This window comes from Salmo salar, chromosome 03, assembly GCF_965601325.2.
Source record: "Salmo salar chromosome 03, fSalSal1, whole genome shotgun sequence".
In the NCBI taxonomy this organism is placed as follows: domain Eukaryota; kingdom Metazoa; phylum Chordata; class Actinopteri; order Salmoniformes; family Salmonidae; genus Salmo; species Salmo salar.
The window spans coordinates 94,545,001-94,567,179 of record NC_138293.1 but is presented as its reverse complement, the minus strand read 5'-3'; the positions used below and the strand labels follow the sequence as shown (position 1 = coordinate 94,567,179).

At 42.5% G+C, this 22,179-nt stretch overlaps 1 protein-coding gene across 2 annotated transcripts in view; it reads right to left on the bottom strand.

Annotated features, from left to right (window-relative positions):
• Positions 1-22,179, bottom strand: part of LOC106568787 (protein sidekick-2) — a 767,299-nt gene that overhangs the window by 230,946 nt on the left and 514,174 nt on the right. For both annotated transcript variants that reach the window (XM_045715764.2, XM_045715765.2), the window contains exons 3-4: positions 10,622-10,728; positions 10,127-10,274 (exon numbers count right to left, since the gene is read on the bottom strand). In XM_045715764.2, the coding sequence (XP_045571720.1) occupies positions 10,127-10,274; positions 10,622-10,728 (255 nt within the window). The remainder of the gene's footprint in view (positions 1-10,126; positions 10,275-10,621; positions 10,729-22,179) is intronic.

Genomic DNA, 22,179 nt, shown 5'->3' with positions numbered 1-22,179 from the left:
GAAGATTACATTCCTGTAGGAGATACTTGGGGTAGAGGACATTCCTGTAGGAGACACTAGTGGGCAGAGGACATTCCTGTAGGAGATACTAGTGAGTAGAAGACATTCCTGTAGGAGAAACAAGTGGGTAGACGACACTCCTGTAGGAGATACTAGTGGGTAGAGGACATTCCTGTAGAAGATACTAGTGGGCAGAGGACAATCCTGTAGGAGATACTAGTGGATAGATTACATTCCTGTAGTAGATATTATTGGGTAGAGGACATTGCTGTAGGAGATCCTAATGGGTAGAGGACATTCCTGTAGTACATACTAGTGGGTAGATGACATTCCTGTAGGAGATACTAGTGGGTAGATTACATTCCTGTAGGAGATACGAGTGGGTAGAGGACATTCCTGTAGGAGATACTAGTGGGTAGAGGACATTCCTGTAGAAGATACTAGTGGGTAGAGGACATTCCTGTAGGAGATACTAGTGGGTAGAGGACATTCCTGTAGGACATACTAGTGGGTAGAGGACATTCCTGTAGGAGATACTAGTGGGTAGAGGAAATTCCTGTAGGAGATACTAGTGGGTAGATTACATTCCTGTAGAAGATACTATTGGGTAGAGGACATTCCTGTAGGAGATACTAGTGGGTAGATTACATTCCTGTAGGAGATACTATTGGGTAGAGGACATTCCTGTAGGAGATAATAGTGGGTAGAGGACATTCCTGTAGGAGATACTAGTGGGTAGATTACATTCCTGTAGGAGATACTAGTGGTTAGAGGACATTCCTGTAGGACATACTAGTGGGTAGAGGATATTCCTGTAGGAGAAACTAGTGGGTAGAGGACATTCCTGTAGGAGATACTAGTGGGTAGATTACATTCCTGTAGGACATCCTAGTTGGTAAAGGACATTCCTGTAGGAGACACTAGTGGGTAGAGGACATTCCTGTAGGATACACTAGTGGGTAGAGGACATTCTTGTAGGAGATACTAGTAGGTAGATTACATTCCTGTAGGAGACACTAGTGGGTAGAGGACATTCCTGTAGGAGATACTAGTGGGTAGAGGACATTCCTGTAGGACATACTAGTGGGTAGAGGACATTCCTGTAGGAGATACTAGTGGGTAAAGGACATTCCTGTCGGAGATACTAGTGGGTAGAGGACATTCCTGTAGGAGATACTAGTGGGTAGAGGACATTCCTGTAGGAGATCCTAGTGGGTAGAGGACATTCCTGTAGGAAATACTAGTGCGTAGAGGACATTCCTGTAGGAGATACTAGTGCGTAGAGGACATTCCTGTAGGAGATACTAGTGGGTAGAGGACATTCCTGTAGGAGACACTAGTGGGTAGATTACATTCCTGTAGGAGATACTAGTGGGTAGAGGACATTCCTGTAGGAGATACTAGTTGGTAGAGAACATTCCTGTAGGAGACACTAGTGGGTAGATTACATTCCTGTAGGAGACACTAGTGGGTAGATTACATTCCTGTAGGAGATACTAGTGGGTGGAGGACATTCCTGTAGGAGATACTAGTGGGTAGATTACATTCCTGTAGGATATACTAGTGGGTAGAGGACATAAATGTAGGAGAAACTAGTTGGCAGAGGACATTCCTTTAGGAGATACTAGTGGGTAGAGGACACTCCTGTAGGAGATAGTCCTGGGTAGAGGACACTCCTGTAGGAGATACTAGTGTGTAGATTACAGTCCTGTAGGAGACACTAGTTGGTAGAGGACATTCCTGTAGGAGATACTAGTGGGTAGATTAAATTCCTGTAGGAGATACTAGCGGACAGATTACATTCCTGTTGGAGATACTAGTGCGAAGAGGACATTCCTGTAGGAGATACTAGTGGGAAGATTACATTCCTGTAGGAGATACTTGGGGTAGAAGACATTCCTGTAGGAGACACTAGTGGGCAGAGGACATTCCTGTAGGAGATACAAGTGAGTAGAAGATATTCCTGTAGGAGAAACAAGTGGGTAGACGACACTCCTGTAGGAGATACTAGTGGGTAGAGGACATTCCTGTAGGAGATACTAGTGGGCAGAGGACATTCCTGTAGGAGATACTAGTGGGTAGATTACATTCCTGTAGTAGATACTATTGGGTAGAGGACATTCCTGTAGGAGATCCTAGTGGGTAGAGGACATTCCTGTAGGAGATACTAGTGGGTAGAGGACATTCCTGTAGGAGATACTAGTGGGTAGATGACATTCCTGTAGGAGATACTAGTGGGTAGAGGACATTCCTGTAGGAGATACTAGTGGGTAGAGGACATTCCTGTAGGAGATACTAGTGGGTAGAGGACATTCCTGTAGGAGATACTAGTGGGTAGAGGACATTCCTGTAGGAGATACTAGTGGGTAGATTACATTCCTGTAGGAGATACTATTGGGTAGAGGACATTCCTGTAGGAGATACTAGTGGGTAGATTACATTCCTGTAGGAGATACTATTGGGTAGAGGACATTCCTGTAGGAGAAACTAGTGGGTAGAGGACATTCCTGTAGGAGATACTAGTGGGTAGATTACATTCCTGTAGGAGATACTAGTGGGTAGAGGACATTCCTGTAGGAGACACTAGTGGGTAGAGGACATTCCTGTAGGAGACACTAGTGGGTAGAGGACATTCCTGTAGGAGATCCTAGTGGGTAGATTACATTCCTGTAGGAGATACTAGTGGGTAGAGGACATTCCTGTAGGAGATACTAGTGGGTAGAGGACATTCCTGTAGGAGATACTAGTGGGTAGAGGACATTCCTGTAGGAGATACTAGTGGGTAGAGGACATTCCTGTAGGAGATACTAGTGGGTAGAGGACATTCCTGTAGGAGATACTAGTGGGTAGATTACATTCCTGTAGGAGATACTATTGGGTAGAGGACATTCCTGTAGGAGATACTAGTGGGTAGAAGACATTCCTGTAGGAGATACTAGTGGGTAGAGGACATTCCTGTAGGAGATACTAGTGGGTAGAGGACATTCCTGTAGGAGATACTAGTGGGTAGAGGACATTCCTGTAGGAGATACTAGTGGGTAGATTACATTCCTGTAGGAGATACTAGTGGGTAGAGGACATTCCTGTAGGAGATACTAGTGGGTAGATTACATTCCTGTTGGAGATACTAGTGGGTAGAGGACATTCCTGTAGGAGATACTAGTGGGTAGAGGACATTCCTGTAGGAGATACTAGTGGGTAGATTACATTCCTGTAGGAGATACTAGTGGGTAGAGGACATTCCTGTAGGAGATACTAGTGGGTAGAGGACATTCCTGTAGGAGATACTAGTGGGTAGATTACATTCCTGGAGGACATACTAGTGGGTAGAGGACATTCCTGTAGGAGATACTAGTGGGTAGAGGACATTCCTGTAGGAGATACTAGTGGGTAGAGGACATTCCTGTAGGAGATACTAGTGGGTAGAGGACACTCCTGTAGGAGAAACTAGTGGGTAGAGGACATTCCTGTAGGAGATACTAGTGGGTAGAGGACATTGCTGTAGGAGATCCTAGTGGGTAGAGGACATTCCTGAAGGAGATATTAGTGGGTAGAGGACATTCCTGTAGGAGATACTAGTGGGTAGAGGACATTCCTGTAGGAGATACTAGTGGGTAGAGGACATTCCTGTAGGAGATACTAGTGGGTAGAGGACATTCCTGTAGGAGACACTAGTGGGTAGAGGACATTCCTGTAGGATATACTAGTGGGTAGAGGACATTCCTGTAGGAGATACTAGTGGGTAGATTACATTCCTGTAGGAGATACTAGTGGGTAGAGGACATTCCTGTAGGAGATACTAGTGGGTAGAGGACATTCCTGTAGGAGATACTAGTGGGTAGAGGACATTCCTGTAGGAGATACTAGTGGGTAGAGGACATTCCTGTAGGAGATACTAGTGGGTAGAGTACATTCCTGTAGGAGACACTAGTGGGTAGAGGACATTCCTGTAGGAGATACTAGTGGGTAGAGGACATTCCTGTAGGACATACTAGTGGGTAGATTACATTCCTGTAGGAGATACTAGTGGGTAGAGGACATTCCTGTAGGAGATACTAGTGGGTAGAGGACATTCCTGTAGGAGATACTAGTGGGTAGAGGACATTCCTGTAGGAGATACTAGTGGGTAGAGGACATTCCTGTAGGAGATACTAGTGGGTAGAGGACATTCCTGTAGGAGATACTAGTGGGTAGATTACATTCCTGTAGGAGATACTAGTGGGTAGAGGACATTCCTGTAGGAGATACTAGTGGGTAGATGACATTCCTGTAGGAGATACTAGTGGGTAGAGGACATTCCTGTAGGAGATACTAGTGGGTAGAGGACATTCCTGTATGACATACTAGTGGGTAGAGGACATTCCTGTAGGAGATACTAGTGGGTAGAGGACATTCCTGTAGGAGATACTAGTGGGTAGAGGACATTCCTGTAGGAGATACTAGTGGATAGATTACATTCCTGTAGGAGATACTATTGGGTAGATTACATTCCTGTAGGATATACTATTGGGTAGAGGACATTCCTGTAGGATATACTAGTGGGAGAGGACATTCCTGTAGGAGATACTAGTGGGTAGATTATATTCCTGTAGGAGATACTAGTGGGTAGAGGACATTCCTGTATCAGATACTAGTGGGTAGAGGACATTCCTGTAGGAGATACAAGTGGGTAGATTACATTCCTGTAGGAGACACTAGTGGGTAGAGGACATTCCTGTAGGAGATACTAGTGGGTAGATGACATTCTTGTAGGAGATACTAGTGGGTAGAGGACATTCCTGTAGCCATAAACACTGATAGACTACAGCAGAAAATCACACGTCTTCTAAGGCTAGCACACACACCGAAAAAGTGGTAAATCATCAACTGACTACACAAGAAAATCACGCTTAAACACACGCATGCACGCACACACACACACACACACACACACACACACACACACACACACACACACACACACACACACACACACACCACACACACACACACACACACACTGATTATAACAGTCTGGTAGCTCAAAAAGGCCTGGGACACGAATACATCTGTAGCTGTGTACCTGTATGTGTGTTTGTGTATTTTTGTCAGTGTGCACAGACACACACCAAATGCACGCCAATGCACACACACACACACACACACACACAGTGTGTTTCTGTCAGCAGAGCCCTGATCAGGGCATATTAAACAGACTCTTGGACAATTAGGACCAGGGCTGTCGCCATGTCAACACAGCCAGCCAGTCTGCCCAGCCGCAGCATGCCCCAGCATATTAATGCTCTGACCGACCGGAGAGAGACCGGAGAACTGAGCCAACACACAGTAAGAGCCAAACCCTGGTCTGGGCTGTATGTCAGGACATGACACTGTTAGAAACTAGCATTGACTGGCTATAGAACTGACACCTACAGGAAGAGCCAAACCCCCTGGCTATCAGTGTCTCTCACTGTCTTAAAATAGTTTTATTAACAGTCTACGACCAGCCCTGGCTGCACACACTGATCTATATACAGGATAGTGAGTTGGAATAGTAGATAACAGGCTCCGGTCTTAAACTAGCAGCAGGAACTGTCTACTACAGCCCTGGCTGTATACACTGATAACTACAGGAGGAGACTGTGGAGTTGTATTTAACAACATTACTGTCTACTACAGCCCTGGCTGTATACACTGATAACTACAGGAGGAGACTGTGGAGTTGTATTTAATAACATTACTGTCTACTACAGCCCTGGCTGTATACACTGTTAACTACAGGAGGAGACTGTGGAGTTGTATTTAACAACATTACTGTCTACTACACCCCTGGCTGTATACACTGATAACTACAGGAGGAGACTGTGGAGTTGTATTTAATAACATTACTGTCTACTACACCCCTGGCTGTATACACTGATAACTACAGGAGGAGACTGTGTGTGTGTGTGTGTGTGTGGTGTGTGTGTGTGTGTGTGTGTGTGTGTGTGTGTGTGTTTCACATAAGCTTTGTGTGTGTGTGTGTCTCGATCTGTGTGATTTGTTTGTGTGTATCACAAATACCAACTAACAATCAGTGTGTGTGTGTGTGTGTGTGTGTTTGTGTGTTTGTGTGTCTCACATAAGCTTTGTGTGTGTGTGGGTATCACAAATACCAACTAACAATCAGTATGTGTGTGTGTGTGTGTGTGTGTGTGTGTGTGTGTGTGTGTGTGTGTGTGTGTGTGTGTGTGTGTGTGTGTGTGTGTGTGTATCAAATTAACTAACATTACTGTCTACTACAGCCCAGGTTGACTACTGTCAGCCTTTCACTGTGATAAACTAACATTACTGTCCACTACAGCCCAGGTTGACTACAGTCAGCCTTTCACTGTGATAAACTAACATTACTGTCTACCACAGCCCAGGTTGACTACTGTCAGCCTTTCACTGTCCAATCGTTTTTCCACCATTCATTTTTTCCCAAAGGGGATTTTAGAAACACTTAAAATAAGAGCTGTATTTCATGTAGGCTTATTCTGGCATGGCTTTTGATAACCATGGAAATATTTATTGGACAAGGTGACTTATCTAGAAATTTGCCTGTATTTACCCACCAAAAATGAAATGCTAATTAGCTGCTAATGTGGCTATCATAAAGAACTACAAATACCATGATGATCTGGATAAAACTGATGAGTCGAGGCAAAGGTAACAATCTCTGGATTAAGTGTCGAATGTTAGCTAAATGCTGCAATGAATAAATTGGCTACATTTCCTTAAATAGACCACGCTGTGAACTGCCTTGTGCAAGTTTTAAATTGATACAAAACCTGTCAGCAAAGGTGTCAGCTAGAGATGACGTGCAAGAGCTAGTAGGGATTTGTAGTCTTGCATGATGCCTACTTTGATGCTAATTAACGTTTTCGAACATCATTAATCACCCTGCCTTTCACTGTCATCAACTAACATTACTAACTGACTCCTACAGTACAGGCACCAATCACCCTGCCCATCTGGACATAAGGAATACCTATGTAAGTATGCTGTTCATTGACTATAGCTCAGCATTCAACTTCATAGTACCCTCCAAGCTCATCATTAAGCTTGAGGCCCTGGGTCTGAACCCCACCATGTGCAATTGGGTCCTGGACTTCCTGACGGGCCGCACCCAGGTCGTGAAGGTAGGAAACAACACCTTCACTTCGCTGATCCTCAACACTGGGGCCCCACAAGGGTGTGTGCTCAGCCCCCGCCTGTACTCCATGACCGCGGGGCCAAGCACGCCTCCAACCCAATCATCAAGTTTCAGTTGGAAGCAACGACGAGACTCTGGGAGTGTGGTGCAACGAAAATAACCTCTCACTCAATGTCAAACAAACAAAAGAGATGATCGTGGACTTCAGGAAAGAGCAGAGGGAGCACCCCCTATCCACATCGACGGAACCGCAGTGGAGAAGGTGGAAAGTTTTAAGTTCCTCGGCGTACACATCACTGACAAACTGAAATGGTCCTCCCGGTGACGAAGGTGCAACAGCGCCTCTTCAACCTCAGGAGGCTGAAGAAATGTGGCTTGTCACCTAAAACCCTCACAAACTTTTACAGATGCACAATTGAGAGCATCCTGTCAGGCTGTATCACCACCTGGTATGGCAACTGCACCACCCACAAACGCAGGGCTCTCCAGAGGGTGGTGCAGTCTGCCCAATGCATCACCGGGGCAAACTACCTGGCCTCCAGGATACCTACAGCACCCAATGTCACAGGAATGCCAAAAAGATCATCAAGGACAACAACCACCGAGCCACTGCCTGTTCACCCCGCTATCATCCAGAAGGCGAGGTCAGTACAGGTGCATCAAAGCAGGGACCGAGAGACTGAAAAACAGCTTCTATCTCAAGGCCATCAGACTATTAAATAGCCATCACTAGCACAGAAAGACTGCTGCCTACATACACAGATTTGAAATCATTGGCCACTTTAATAAATGGAACACTAGTCACTTTAATAATGTCACTTTAATAATGTCAATTTAATAATGTTTACATATCTTGCATTACCCATCTCATGTGTATATACTGTATTCTATTCTATTCTTCTGTATCTCAGTCTATGCTGCTCTGGCATTGCTCGTCCAAATATTTATATATTCTTAATTCCATTCCTTTACTTAGATTTGTGTGTATTGGGTATATGTTGTGAAATTGTTAGATATTGCTGTTAGATACTGCTGCACTGTCAGAACTAGAAACACAAGCACTTCGCTACATCTGCAATAACATCTGCTAAACGCATGTATGTGACCAATACAATTTGATTTGATTTGCCTTTCACTGTCATAAACGAACATTACTAACTAATTTAAACCTTACACTGATGGCTGCAGGAGGTATTGTTGTTACCTAACAGGCTCTAGCATTAATACAGGAGGTTGTATTGTTGCCTAACAGGCTCTAGCATGAATACAGGAGGTACTGTTGTTACCTAACGGGATCTAGCATGAATACAGGAGGTACTGTTGTTACCTAACGGGATCTAGCATGAATACAGGAGGTACTGGTGTTACCTAACAGGCTCCAGAATGACTACAGTAGGTACTGTTGGTACCTAATAGGATCTAGCATGAATACAGGAGGTACTGTTGTTACCTAACAGGCTCTAGCATGACTACAGGAGGTGTATTGTTACCTAACAAGCACCAGCATGACTACAGGAGGTACTGCTGTTAACTAACAGGCTCTAGCATGAATACAGGAGGTTGTGCTGTTACCTAGACTGACATGTCTAATGAACACATCAGAGATCTATGAAAGGAAATCTATCCATCCAGACTAAGGAGACAAACAGCCAAACACATAACAGAACGGTGAGAAGGAGAATTAACACTGAATAACCTGTACTTCACCACTCCACTGTCCATTCCACCATCTCTTTAGTCTTTATCTCTACTGAACATGTTTCACTCCACGCCTGGTCTGTGTCCCAAATGACACCCTATATAGTTCCCTACTTTTGACCAGAGCCCATTGGAACATACCCCTGGTCTCATTTAGGAGTTTCTCGACATGCTGGGTAGACTAGGTGAACCCACTTCTCCCTCTGGTCGAGGACACGTAGGGGGAATATCATTGTGTAAATGTCTGAAGTCCTCACGTCAGTTTGACATGCTGCTGGATCATGGAGATAAATGATAGATGGTTAAACAAGAGGTAGATTCTGAGAAATCTCTCCCGTCTGTCTCTGTAAGATGCAGTCCATTAATCCCAAAAAGACTGAAGTATTAAAGAAAGCAGCTACTGTCTGTCCCTCCCTCCCTCCCTCCCTCCCTCCCTCCCTCCCTCCCTCCCTCCCTCCCTCCCTCCCTCCCTCCCTCCCTCCCTCCCTCCCTCCCTCCCTCCCTCTCCTGTCTGTCTGTCTGTCTGTCTGTCTGTCTGTCTGTCTGTCTGTCTGTCACACACACAGTTCTATACACAGTGACATACTGTCAGTCAGAGCAGGTCATAAATGGAGGGTTTTTGTCCATCAGGTCTAATTGTCGCCTCTGCTGCCTGCTGCTCTCTCTGCCTTTCAACACACACACACACACACACACACACACACACACACACACACACACACACACACACACACACACACACACACACACACACACACACACACTGCTGCTCTCTCTGCCTTTCAATCATCCCTGCCTCCCAACACACACACACACACACACACACACACACACCCTGCTGCCTGCATCTCTCTATCCTTCAATCATCCCTGCATGCATGCCTGCTGCAGAGACAACACACACACACACACACACACACACACACACACACACACACACACACACACAAAGCCGTACAGCCTGAATAAGAACAGCCCTGATCAGTGAGAACACTGAGTATCAGACAGCTGTATGTAGGTTCATCAGTAATTGATAAACCATCGTAGATATTGAACCTATCCTAAAGCTGCCCCACAGCAGCTCTCCAGTGGAAAGGGAAGGATATTGCTTCTGCAGTACAGTGTTCAGACACACACATAGCTCTACGTCAGGTTCACATAAATAGAGGGAGAAAGGGGGTTTAAACTGGTATAGTAAACAGTACGTATACACCCCCCCCCCCACCCCATCCCTCCCAGCCCGCTCACACAATGTAACGTTAGCTGAATTTACATGCGGCTGCTGGCGGGTATCTTGCGTCCGTCCCTGAACCAGGTAATCTGTGGTCGTGGGAAGCTGTGGATACGTGGAGCCTGGATCAGAGCAGCCTCTCCCTGGGACACAGTCTGGGAACGCTCCCCCTCCACAAAATCACCCATATCTGGGGGAGGAGGAGAGGGGGAGGTAGGGAGAGGGGGTTGGTGGAGGAACAGAAAAGGAAAGCGGGAGAGAGCGATAGAAAGTCATCAGGAAAGAAAGTGAGAAAATAATAAGGAAGGAAAACCTTAAGGGAAAAAATATATATATAAAGAGAGAGATAGGGAAAGAGAGAGAGAGAGCGATACAGAGAGAGATAGAGAGATATACAGAGAGAGATACAGAGAGAGAGTGAGAGATACTGAGAGAGATACAGAGAGAAATACAGAGATACAGAGAGATACAGAGAAAGAGAAAGAGAGAGAGAGAGAGAGATACAGAGAGAGAGAGATACAACGGACAGCTACTTACAGGCGACCTGTACTTCAGTGCTGCTCTGCATGATGGCTCCTACTCTGTTTCTGACGATGCATCTGTAGAAACCAGCATGGGAGCGGTCCAGAGACGGAATAAGGTACCTAACGGATGGACACACACACATAAACATACACACACACAAACACATAAACACCAGGCATAGCTATTAGTCATAGTCAATACTTACTACTGTGACAGACACATAGCTTGGGCTTTGTCGTCAACGTACAGAATGTAGTGGCTAAGTAACTACTAGTAACTGAGTAAGTAACTGAGTAAGTAACTGAAGAAAGAAACTGAAGTAAGTAACTACTAGTAACTGAAGTAAGTAACTGAAGTAAGAAACTGAAGTAAGAAACTGAAGTAAGTAACTACTAGTAACTGAAGTAACTGAGTAAGTAACTGAAGTAAGAAACTGAAGTAAGTAACTGGAGTAAGTAACTACTAGTAACTGAGTAAGAAACTGGAGTAAGTAACTGGAGTAAGCAAAAGGAGTAAGAAACTACTAGTAACTGAAGTAAGTAACTGAAGTAAGTAACTGGAATAAGTAACTGAAGTAAGTAACCACTAGTAACTGAAGTAAGTAAGTAACTGGAGTAAGTAGCTGGAGCAAGTAACTGAAGTAAGTAACTGGAGTAAGTAACTACTAGTAACTGAGTAAGTAACTGGACTAAGTAAGTGGAGTATGTAACTGGAGAAAAAACTACTAGTAACTGAAGTAAGTAACTGCTAGTAACTGAAGTAAGTAACTGGAGTAAGTAACTACTAGTAACTTAAGTAAGTAACTGAAGTAAGTTACAGAAGTAAGTAACTGAAGTAAGTAACTGAAGTAAGTAACTGAAGTAAGTAACTGCTAGAAACTGAAGTAAGTAACTGAAGTAAGTAACTACAAGTAACAGAATTAAGTAACTGAAGTAAGTTACAGAATTAAATAACTGAAGTAAGTAACTACTAGTAACTTAAGTAAGTAACAGAAGTAACTGAAGTATGTTACAGAAGTAAGTAACTGAAGTAAGTAACTACTAGAAACTGCAGTAAGTAACTGAAGCAAGTAACAGAAGTAAGCAACTGAACTAAGTTACAGAAGTAAGTAACTGAAGTAAGTAACTAATAGAAACTGAAGTAAGTAATTGAAGTAAGTAACTACTAGTAACTGAAGTAAGTAACTACTAGTAACTGAAGTAAGTAACTGAAGTAAGTATGTACCAGTAACTGAACTAACTACTAGTAACTGAAGTAAGTAACTGAAGTAAGTAACTACTAGTAACTGAAGTAAGTAACTACTAGTATCTGAAGTAAGTAACTACTAGTATCTGAAGTAAGTAACTGAATTAAGTAACTACTAGTAACTGAAGTAAGTAACTACTAATAGCTGAGTAAGCAACTGAAGTAAGTTACAGAAGTAAGTATCTGAAGTAAATAAATACTAGTAACTGAAGTAAGTACCTGAAGTAAGTAACTACTAGTAACTGAAGTAAGTAACTACTATTAACTGAATTAAGTACCTGAAGTAAGTTACAGAAGTAAGTATCTGAAGTAAGTAACTGAAGTTAGTTACTACCTGTAACTGAAGTAAGTACCTGAAGTAACTACTAGTAACTGAAGTAAGTAACTATTAGTAACTGAAGTAAGTAAATTAAGTAAGTTACTACCTGTAACTGATGTAAGGATGTATGTAAGTACCTGAAGTAAGTAACTACTAGTAACTGAAGTAAGTAACTGAAGTAAGTAACAGAAGTAAGTAACTACTAGTAACTGAAGTAAGTTACAGAAGTAAGTAACTGAAGTAAGTAACTGAAGTAAGTAACTACTAGTTACAGAAGTAAGTATCTGAAGTAAATAAATACTAGTAACTGAAGTAAGTATCTGAAGTAAGTAACTACTAGTAACTGAAGTAAGTAACTACTAGTAACTGAATTAAGTAACTACTAGTAACTGAATTAAGTATGTACCAGTAACTGAATTAAGTATGTACCAGTAACTGAAGTAAGTAACTGAAGTAAGTAACTACTAGTAACTGAAGTAAGTAACTGAATTAAGTAACTACAAGTAGCTGAGTAACAGAAGTAAGTATCTGAAGTAAGTATCTGAAGTAAGTAACTACATGTAACTGAAGTAAGTACCTGAAGTAAGTAACTGAATTAAGTAACTACTAGTAACTGAAGTAAGTAACTGAATTAAGTAACTACTAGTAGCTGAGTAAGCAACTGAAGTAAGTTACAGAAGTAAGTATCTGAAGTAAATAAATACTAGTAACTGAAGTAAGTACCTGAAGTAAGTAACTACTAGTATCTGAAGTAAGTAACTCTTAGTAACTGAAGTAAGTAACTGAAGTAAGTTACAGAAGTAGGTATCTGAAGTAAGGAACTGAAGTAAGTAAATGAAGTAAGTAAATTAAGTAAGTTACTACCTGTAACTGATGTAAGTACCTGAAGTAAGTACCTGAAGTAAGTAACTACTAGTAACTGAAGTAAGTATCTGAAGTAAGTAACTGAAGAAAGTAACTACTAGTAACATAATTAAGTACCTGAAGTAAATAACTACTAGTACCAGAAGTAAGTAACTGAAGTAAGTAACAGAAGTAAGTTATAGAAGTAAGTATCTGAAGTAAGGGAAGACCCCCCTGAAATGGACAAAAATGAATGGGATGTTATTGGCACCGTATGAAACAGAAACACGATGTACAATACCACTCAAATGGACGCCGTTTCATTCAAAACTTATTGCAAATGTCATATGGCAAATGCCAAGTGTCACACAGCAAAAATCCAATAGATGGCGAGCGCGCTCCACAGTAAATGTTAATATTGCAAATGCACATCAAGTCAAGACACAAGGGTCAAATTTAGAACATTTGATATTTTTTCCTGATTAAAAAAGTGCTTTCTGGACCGTTTTTTGAAATTCTTTCAATGTTTTTGTAATTTATACATGTATAACAACTGTATGAACATACTTTTGTCATATTTTATTGTCATATTGTTATTAACTTGTCCATAAGGCATATGTTTTGTCCATTTGCAATATGATTTCATAGAAGGTCAAAAGTCAAAGTCAACCGTCAGTGAACCACTGCCAAATGCCATAAGAAATGTCCAAACACAATATGAAAGTATTGAAAGTGCCAAATCAGGATGTTTTGTCCATTTGCAATATGATATCATAGGAAGTCGAAGTCAAAAGTCAGTGAACCATGTCCAAATGGCATTTATACTGCCCAAATGATATATAGCACTATGTTAAGCCATGAATCAACCTAGATGGTCTATTTGTCATGTATGATGAGGGAGAAGTGGGACTCTTGTTTTTTAACGATTTTTTGAAAAACGTCCAAAATGACCACTCACCCAACCGTAGACCCCTTGCTCCCCCCTAAAGGCATTAAAAAAACATTTAAAAAATGTGCTCCTGGTCACCCATTTCAATCAACAGGTGCACAGCTGTCCATTTGCAATATGTTTCAATGCGCATTTACTATCACGAATTTGACATGCTCAAAAATACTGCAGAAATGCAAAATTGACTGGCCCGATGAACTCGGGATGGCTGGGCAGTGATAGTGGTTACTCTCCATCGCTCGATGGTGACATGAGAGAAGTGGGACTCGGTTGTTTTTTAATGATTTTTTGAAAAATGTCCAAAATAACCAGCTGCACCCCCTTTTGGATGGGCACGGGTGGGGGGTGCTCCCTACCCAACCGTGGACCTCTTTCACCCCCCTAAAGGCATTAAAAAACATTTTTTAAATGTGCTCCTGGTAACCCATTCCAATCACCAGGTGCACGGCTGTCCATTTGCAATATGTTTCAATGGGCATTTACCATCACGAATTTGACATGCTCTAAAATACTGCAGGAATGCAAAATCGACTGGCCTGATGAACTCGGGATGGCCAGGCAGTGATACTGTTTCCTCTCCATCGCTCATTGGTGTTGATTTCAGAATGTCAATTTGGTGACGGTCTATCACTGTTTAAACATATTGCAAATGGACACAAGTCAGCCAGCAAGTCACTGTCCATCAGTCAATTAGATATCATTCTGACACCAAACTGACACCTCACCCACTTTTTCCAACTCATTTAGAAGCCAACTATCACATATTTCAGAGCAGGCCATAAATTCACAGCGCCTTCTGTTTAAACCATAAAAAAAACATAAAACACATAGTTACATTCTAGCTGCGGGTCCAGTTCTGACATTATGTGTAGGCCTAGCTGAGGCGACCCCGAATCCCAAGTTTCGGCTCGATAGGTCATTTGGAGCCCGAACGGCGCTTGGTGCTGAATATCCACATTTTCCGGGCGTTGCTACGGGGTCCTTGAATGAGCTGTCGGACAGAAACGTTAGGGTCCGTCTCTATGGGCCGAGGCGGTTTCAATGCACCTAGTCTTGCGACTCTGGGACTTTTCTAAATGTTGTCATTTTCGTGATGGTCAAAATGAATTGAAGATATTGCACATGTACGAGGCTGTTTCTCGGTCTGATAACCGTCTAGAGGCATATAACTCACTGTGCACTATCGACTTGAGCTCTAGAACAGGTTTATAAAGTTTCAGAGCTCTAGGTCTGACGGTTCTTTGATAGTTTGAACAAAGGTAACTATTGCAGGCTCTGTGTGTCAGTAAGCCCCACACTATGTCACTCCATCGTTGCTGTGTGTGTGAGCTTTTCTTGAAAATCTGATGGGAGAAATGACTGATTTACAGTTCATGAGGGTTACCTAGTCACACATATGAAGTTTTGGAAAGATGTGACTTTTTAACCCTTCGAAACAGCCCTTATGACCCCAATTTAAGGCACTTCCGGTTGGCACAGGAAGCTGAAAGTAAACACATATCCTCATTGGGGTAGGCTTTTACATAGTTTAAAGTCTTTATGTTACGAATTGACTGATTTACACAGGGTTGAATGCAGTGCTTTTTCAAACTGCAGGTTTGGTACATCAAAACAACTTCTGGGTGAATATAACCATTTCTGGTTGCTCCAGGAAGCTTAGAATTGACACAGGTAGACCTCATAGTGGCCTGATGAATTGTCATTGAAGACAGGTTCATAAGGCATTCATAACCCACATAGACTTCAGGTTGAATTTAGGTGAGAAGGCAATGTATTCCTCTAGGGAGAGATGTCATTGTAAACTGTGAGATGAAAAAAGCCTGTTTTCACTGTTAAGGGTTAATGTCACATGGTCAATGTTAGGCTTGCACAGATCGGGAGGACCTCAGGAACGTTCCTGAGGTCTTTAAAACCTCTCTGAGACATGTGGGACGCTAGCGGGACACACTGTTCAACAGCCAGTGAAATAGCAGGGCACCAAATTCAAAACAACAAAAATCTCATAATTCAAATTTCTCAAACATACAACTATTATATCCCATTTTAAAAATACTCTTCTCGTTAATCCAACCACATTGTCCGATTTCAAAAAGGCTTTACGGCGAAAGCATACCGTTAGATTATGTTAGGACAGCGCCTAAACAAGAAAAACCACACAGCCATTTTCCAAGCAAGGAGAGGCGTCACAAAAACCAGAAATAAAGCTAAAATAACCTGTTGGGGCTAGGGGGCAGTATTTGCACGGCCGGATAAAAAACATACCCGATTTAAACTGGTTACTACTCTTGCCCAGAAATGAGAATATGCATATAATTAGTAGATTTGGAAAGAAAACACTCTATAATTTCTAAAACTGTTTGAATGGGCATACAGAGGCCCATTATCAGCAACCATCACTCCTGTGTTCCAGAGGCACGTTGTGTTAGCTAATCCAGGTTTATCATTTTAAAAGGCAAATTGATCTTTAGAAAACCATTTGCAATTATGTTAGAACAGCTGAAAACTGTTGTACAGATTAAAGAAGCAATTAAACTGGCCTTCTTTAGACTAGTTGAATATCTGGAGCATAAGCATTTGTGGGTTCAATTACAGGCTCAAAAAGGCCAGAAACATAGATCTTTCTTATGAAACTTGTCAGTCTATTCTTGTTCTGAGAAATTAAGGCTATTCCAGGCGAGAAATTGCCAAGAAACTGAAGATCTCGCACAACGCTTTGTACTATTCCCTTCACAGAACAGCGCAAACTGGCTCTAACCAGAATAGGAAGAGGAGTGGGAGACCCCGGTGCACAGCTGAGCAAGAGGACAAGTACATTAGAGTGTCTAGTTTGAGAAACAGATGCCTCACAAGCCCTCACCTGGCAGCTTCATTAAATAGTACCTGCAAAACACCAGTCTCAACTTCAACAGTGAAGAGGCGACTCTGGGATGCTGGCCTTGTCCAGTGTCTGGGTTCTTTTGCCCATCTTAATCTTTTCTTTTTATTGGCCAGTCTGAGATATGGCTTTTTCTTTACAACACTGCCTAGAAGGCCAGCATCCCAGAGTCGCCTCCTCACTGTTGATTTTGAGACTGGTGTTTTGCTAACATAATTGCAAAAGGGTTTTCTAATGATCAATTAGCCATTTAAAAGGATACACTTGGATTAGCTAACACAACGTGCCTCTGGAACACAGGAGTGACGGTTGCTGATAATGGGCCTCTGTACGCCTATTTAGATATTCCATTAAAAAAAATCAGCTGTTTCCAGCTACAATAGTCATTTACAACTAACAATGTCTACACTGTATTTCTGATCAATTTCATGTTATTGTAATGGACAAAAAATGACAAAAAAATGACATTTCTAAGTGACCCCAAACTTTTGAATGGTAGTGTACATTTGAGATTAGTTAAGCAGTATGTGAACATTATTAAAGTGACTAGTATTCCATTATTAAAGTGGCCAGTGATTCCAAGTCTATAGGACAGCAGCCTCTAAGTTGCAGGTTGCGTAACTGGGTGGAAGCCAGCTAGTGGTGGCTATTTAACAGTCTGATGACCTTGAGATAGAAGCTGTTTTTCAATCTCTCGGGCCCAGCTTTGATGCACCTGCACTGACCTCGCCTTCTGGATGATAGCGGGGTGAACAGGCAGTGGTGGTTGATGTCCTTGATGATCTTTTTGGCCTTCCTGTGACATCGGGTCCTGTAGGTATCCTGGAGGGCAGGTATTTGCCCCAAATGATGCTTTGTGCCTACTGCAACACTCTCTAGAGAGCCCTGTTATTGCAGGCGGTGCAGTTGCCGTACCGGGCGGTAATACAGCCCAACAGGATACTCTCAATTGTGCATCTGTAAAGGTTTCTGAGGGTTTTAGGTGACAAGCCACATTTCTTCAGCCTCCTGAGGTTGAAGAGGCGCTGTTGCACCAAATTTATTCAGCCTCACTGTCTGTGTGGGTGGACCATTTCAGATCGTCAGTGATGTGTACGCCGAGGAATTGAAAACTTTCCACCTTCTCCACTGCTGTCCCGTCGATGTGGATAGGGGGGTGCACCCTCTGCTGTTTCCAGTCCACAATATCTCTTTTGTTTTGTTGACGTTGAGTGAGAGGTTATTTTCCTTGCACCACACTCCCAGGGCCCTCACCTCCTCCCTGTAGGCTGTCATGGCATTGTTGGTAATCACGCCTACTACTGTTGTGTCGTCTGCAAACTTGATGATTGAGTTGGAGGCGTGCATGGCCACTCAGTCGTGGGTGAACAGGGAGTACAGGAGGGGGCTGAGCACGCACCCTTGTGGGGCCCCAGTGTTGAGGATCAGCAAAGTGGAGGTGTTGTTTCCTACCTTCACCACCTGGGGTTGGCCTGTCAGGAAGTCCAGGACCCAGTTGCACAGGGTGGGGTTCAGACCCAGGGCATCGACCTTAATAATGAGCTTGTAGGGTACTATGGTGTTGAAAGCTGCGCTATAATCAATGAACATCATTCTTACATAGGTATTCCTCTTGTCCAGATGGGATAGGGCAGTGTGCAGTGCGATGGCGATTGCATCGTCTGTGGACAGAGTCCAACCCTTTGACTGATAGGAGTCACTAAGCAGCCACTGTTAGACCCATGATCCCTCAGGAGGAGTGGCATCACATTAACACTGGCTACGTCCCAATTGGCACCCTATTCCCTTTATAGTGCACTACGTTTGACCAAGGCCCATAGGGAATGCCATTTGGGATGCATCCACTGTCTTTACTGTAGGTTATTCACTCCATAACTCCAGGCTCTCCAGACAGAGGGCCATTCATGTTAAATGATGTGTAGGAGTTAAATCCTCTGAGATTTAGCTCACTAGCTGGCTGGCTGTGTCCCAGTCATTTAATTGGCCTGGTTAATAAAGCTTCCCAGTGAGAAGTTTCTGTCTGTGTGTGTCGCTATGCAGTGCTATTGTAGTGTAGCTGGTTCTGTGTGTTGCTATTGGAAGGATAAACATTCCGTACTTTGCGATTTGAGGGGTGCTAGCTGATTCCCTGCGTTGTTATTGAACCGGACAGCTGATTCCCTGGTTCATTTTATTCCATTCTAGTCTCTTTGATCAGTACTGGTGGTGAATGATTAGCAGGGAGGGGGTCTGACTGACTGAGTGACTGACTGACTGCACTGACTGACATAGTGCACTGACTGACTGCACTGACTGACTGACTTACTGCACTGACTGACAGACTTACTGCATGGACTGACTGCACTGACTGACTGACCACACTGACTTACTGCACTGACTGACTGACTGACTGATTGACTGACTGACTGATTTACTGCATTGACTGACTGCACTGACTGACTGACTGACTGACTGACTTACTGCACTGACTGACTGACCTCTGACTTACTGCACTGACTGACTGATTGACTGCGCTGACTGCACTGACTGCACCGACTGCACCGACTGCACTGACTGGCTGTGAACCAGACCTAGCACTAACAACATAATGTGGTAGAGTCAGAAAGAGTTAGAGTTACAGAGAGTTACAGAGAGTACAGAGTTAGATAGGGTTACAGAGAGTTATAGAGAGTTACAGAGAGTTACAGAGTTAGATAGGGTTACAGAGAGTTACAGAGAGTTACAGAGAGTTACAGAGAGTTACAGAGAGTTACAGAGAGTTACAGAGAGTTACAGAGAGTTACAGAGCGTTACATAGTTAGAGAGAGTTAGAGAGAGTTACAGAGAGTTTCAGAGAGTTTCAGAGAGTTTCAGAGAGTTACAGAGCGTTACGTAGTTACAGAGAGTTACAGAGAGTTACAGAGAGTTACAGAGAGTTACAGGGAGTTACAGCGAGTTACAGAGTTAGAGAGAGTTAGAGAGAGTTAGAGAGAGTTAGAGAGAGTTACAGAGAGTTACAGAGAGTTACAAATAGTTACAGAGAGTTACATGGAGTTACAGAGAGTTACGGAGAGTTACGGAGAGTTACGGAGAGTTACAGGGAGTTAGAGAGAGTTACAGAATAAGAGAGTTACAGAGAGTTACAGAGAGTTACAGAGAGTTACAGAGAGTTACAGAGAGTTACAAATAGTTACAGAGAGTTACATGGAGTTACATGGAGTTACAGAGAGTTATAGAGAATTACAGAGAGTTAGAGTTATAGAGAATTACAGAGTTAGAGTTACAGAGAGTTACAGAGAGTTAGAGGGAGTTAGAGAGAGTTACAGGGAGTTACAGGGAGTTACAGAGAGTTACAGAGAGTTACAGAGAGTTACAGAGTTACAGAGAGTTACAGAGAGTTACAGAGAGTTAGAGTTACAGAGAGTTACAGAGAGTTAGAGAAAGAGGGAGAGAGAGAGAAAGGGAGAGGGAGAGAGAGAGAAAGGGAGAGGGAGAGAGAGAGAAAGGGAGAGGCAGAGAGAGAGAAAGGGAGAGGCAGAGAGACAGAGAGAGGGAGAGAGGCAGAGAGAGGGTTAGAGAAAGAGACTGGGAGAGAGAGAGTTAGAGGGAGAATTAAAGAGAGAGAGTGACAGAGGGAGAGGGAGAGTGGCAGAAAGAGAGAGAGAGAAAGAGAGCATGACCCCCTAGACACAACTATGACCAAACAACCAACAAAAACGGGTCACACCTCGTGCAGCTCTGTCGCACCCTGGGTATGTACATAGTTAATGGTAGGCTTCCAGTGGACTCTTACGGTAGGTACACCTACAGCTCATCCCTTGGCAGTAGTGCCTTTATTCTTTTGGAACTTATGTAAGTGTAATGTTTACTGTACATTTTTTATTGTTTATTTCACTTTTGTTTATTATCTATTTCACTTGCTTTGGCAATGTAAACATGTGTTTCCCATGCCAATAAAGCCCCTTAAATTGAAATTGAATATAGTACTGTAGATTACTTTATCATTGACCTCAACCAAGAGTCTCTCAGAGCGTTCACATTCAGCCACCTGACACCCCTATCAGATCACAGCAAAATCACAGTCTACTTAAACAAAGCAATACTCAATCATGAAGCATCAAAGCCAAAGGAACTGCATAATATTAAGAAATGCTATTGATGGAAGGAAAGTCGTGAAGACAACCTACCAAAAACAATTAGGCAACAACAAATTCCTTCTAGACAACTTCATGGACAAAATGTTTCACTGTTATAATGGAGGTGTAAACTTGGTAGTAGAAAACCTAAACAGTATATTTGACCTCTCAGCTTCCCTATCAAATAAAAACAGTTCAAGCAGACAACCTAAGAAAACAACAATGACAAATGGTTTGATGAAGATTGCAAAAATCTAAGAAAGAAATTGAGAAACCTGTCCAACCAAAAACATAGAGACCCAGAAAACCTGAGTCTACGCCTTCACTATGGTGAATCACTAAAACAATACAGAAATACACTATGGAAAAAGGAATAGAACATCAGAAATCAGCTCAATGTAACTTAAGAATCCATAGAATCTAACCACTTCTGGGAAAATTGGAACACATAAACAAACAACAACACGAAGAGTTATCTATCCAAACAGAGATGTATGGATAAACCACTTTTCAATCTTTTTTGCTCTATAACAAAGAACAAACAGCAAAAACATGATCAAATGCAAATCTTAGAATCAACTATTAAAGACTACCAGAACCCACTGGATTCTCCAATTACATTGAATGAACTACAGGACAAAATACAAACCCTCCAACCCAAAAAGGCCTGTGGTGTTGATTGTCTCCTCAATGAAATGATAAAATATACAGACAACAAATTCCAATTGGCTATAATTAAACTCTTTAACATCATCCTCAGTTCTGGCATCATCCCCAATATTTGGAACCAAGGACTGATCACAACAATCCACAAAAGTAGAGACAAGTTTGACCCCAATAACTACCGTGGGATATGTGTCAGCAGCAACCTTGGGAAAATCCTCTGCATTATCATTAGCAGCAGACTCGTACATTTCCTCAGTGAAAACAATGAACTGAGCAAATGTCAAATTGCCTTTTTACTAAATTACCGTATGACAGACCACGTATTCACCCTGCACACCCTAATTGGCAAACAAACAAAACAAAGGCAAAGTACTCTTATCCTTTGTTGATTCAAAAAAGCTTTTGACTCAATTTGGCATGAGGGTCTGCTGTACAAATTGATGGAAAGCAGTGATGAGGGAAAAACATACAACATTTTAAAATCCATGTACACAAACAAGTGTGTGTGTACATGTGCGGTTAAAATTGCAACAACAAAAAAAACACACATTTCTTTCC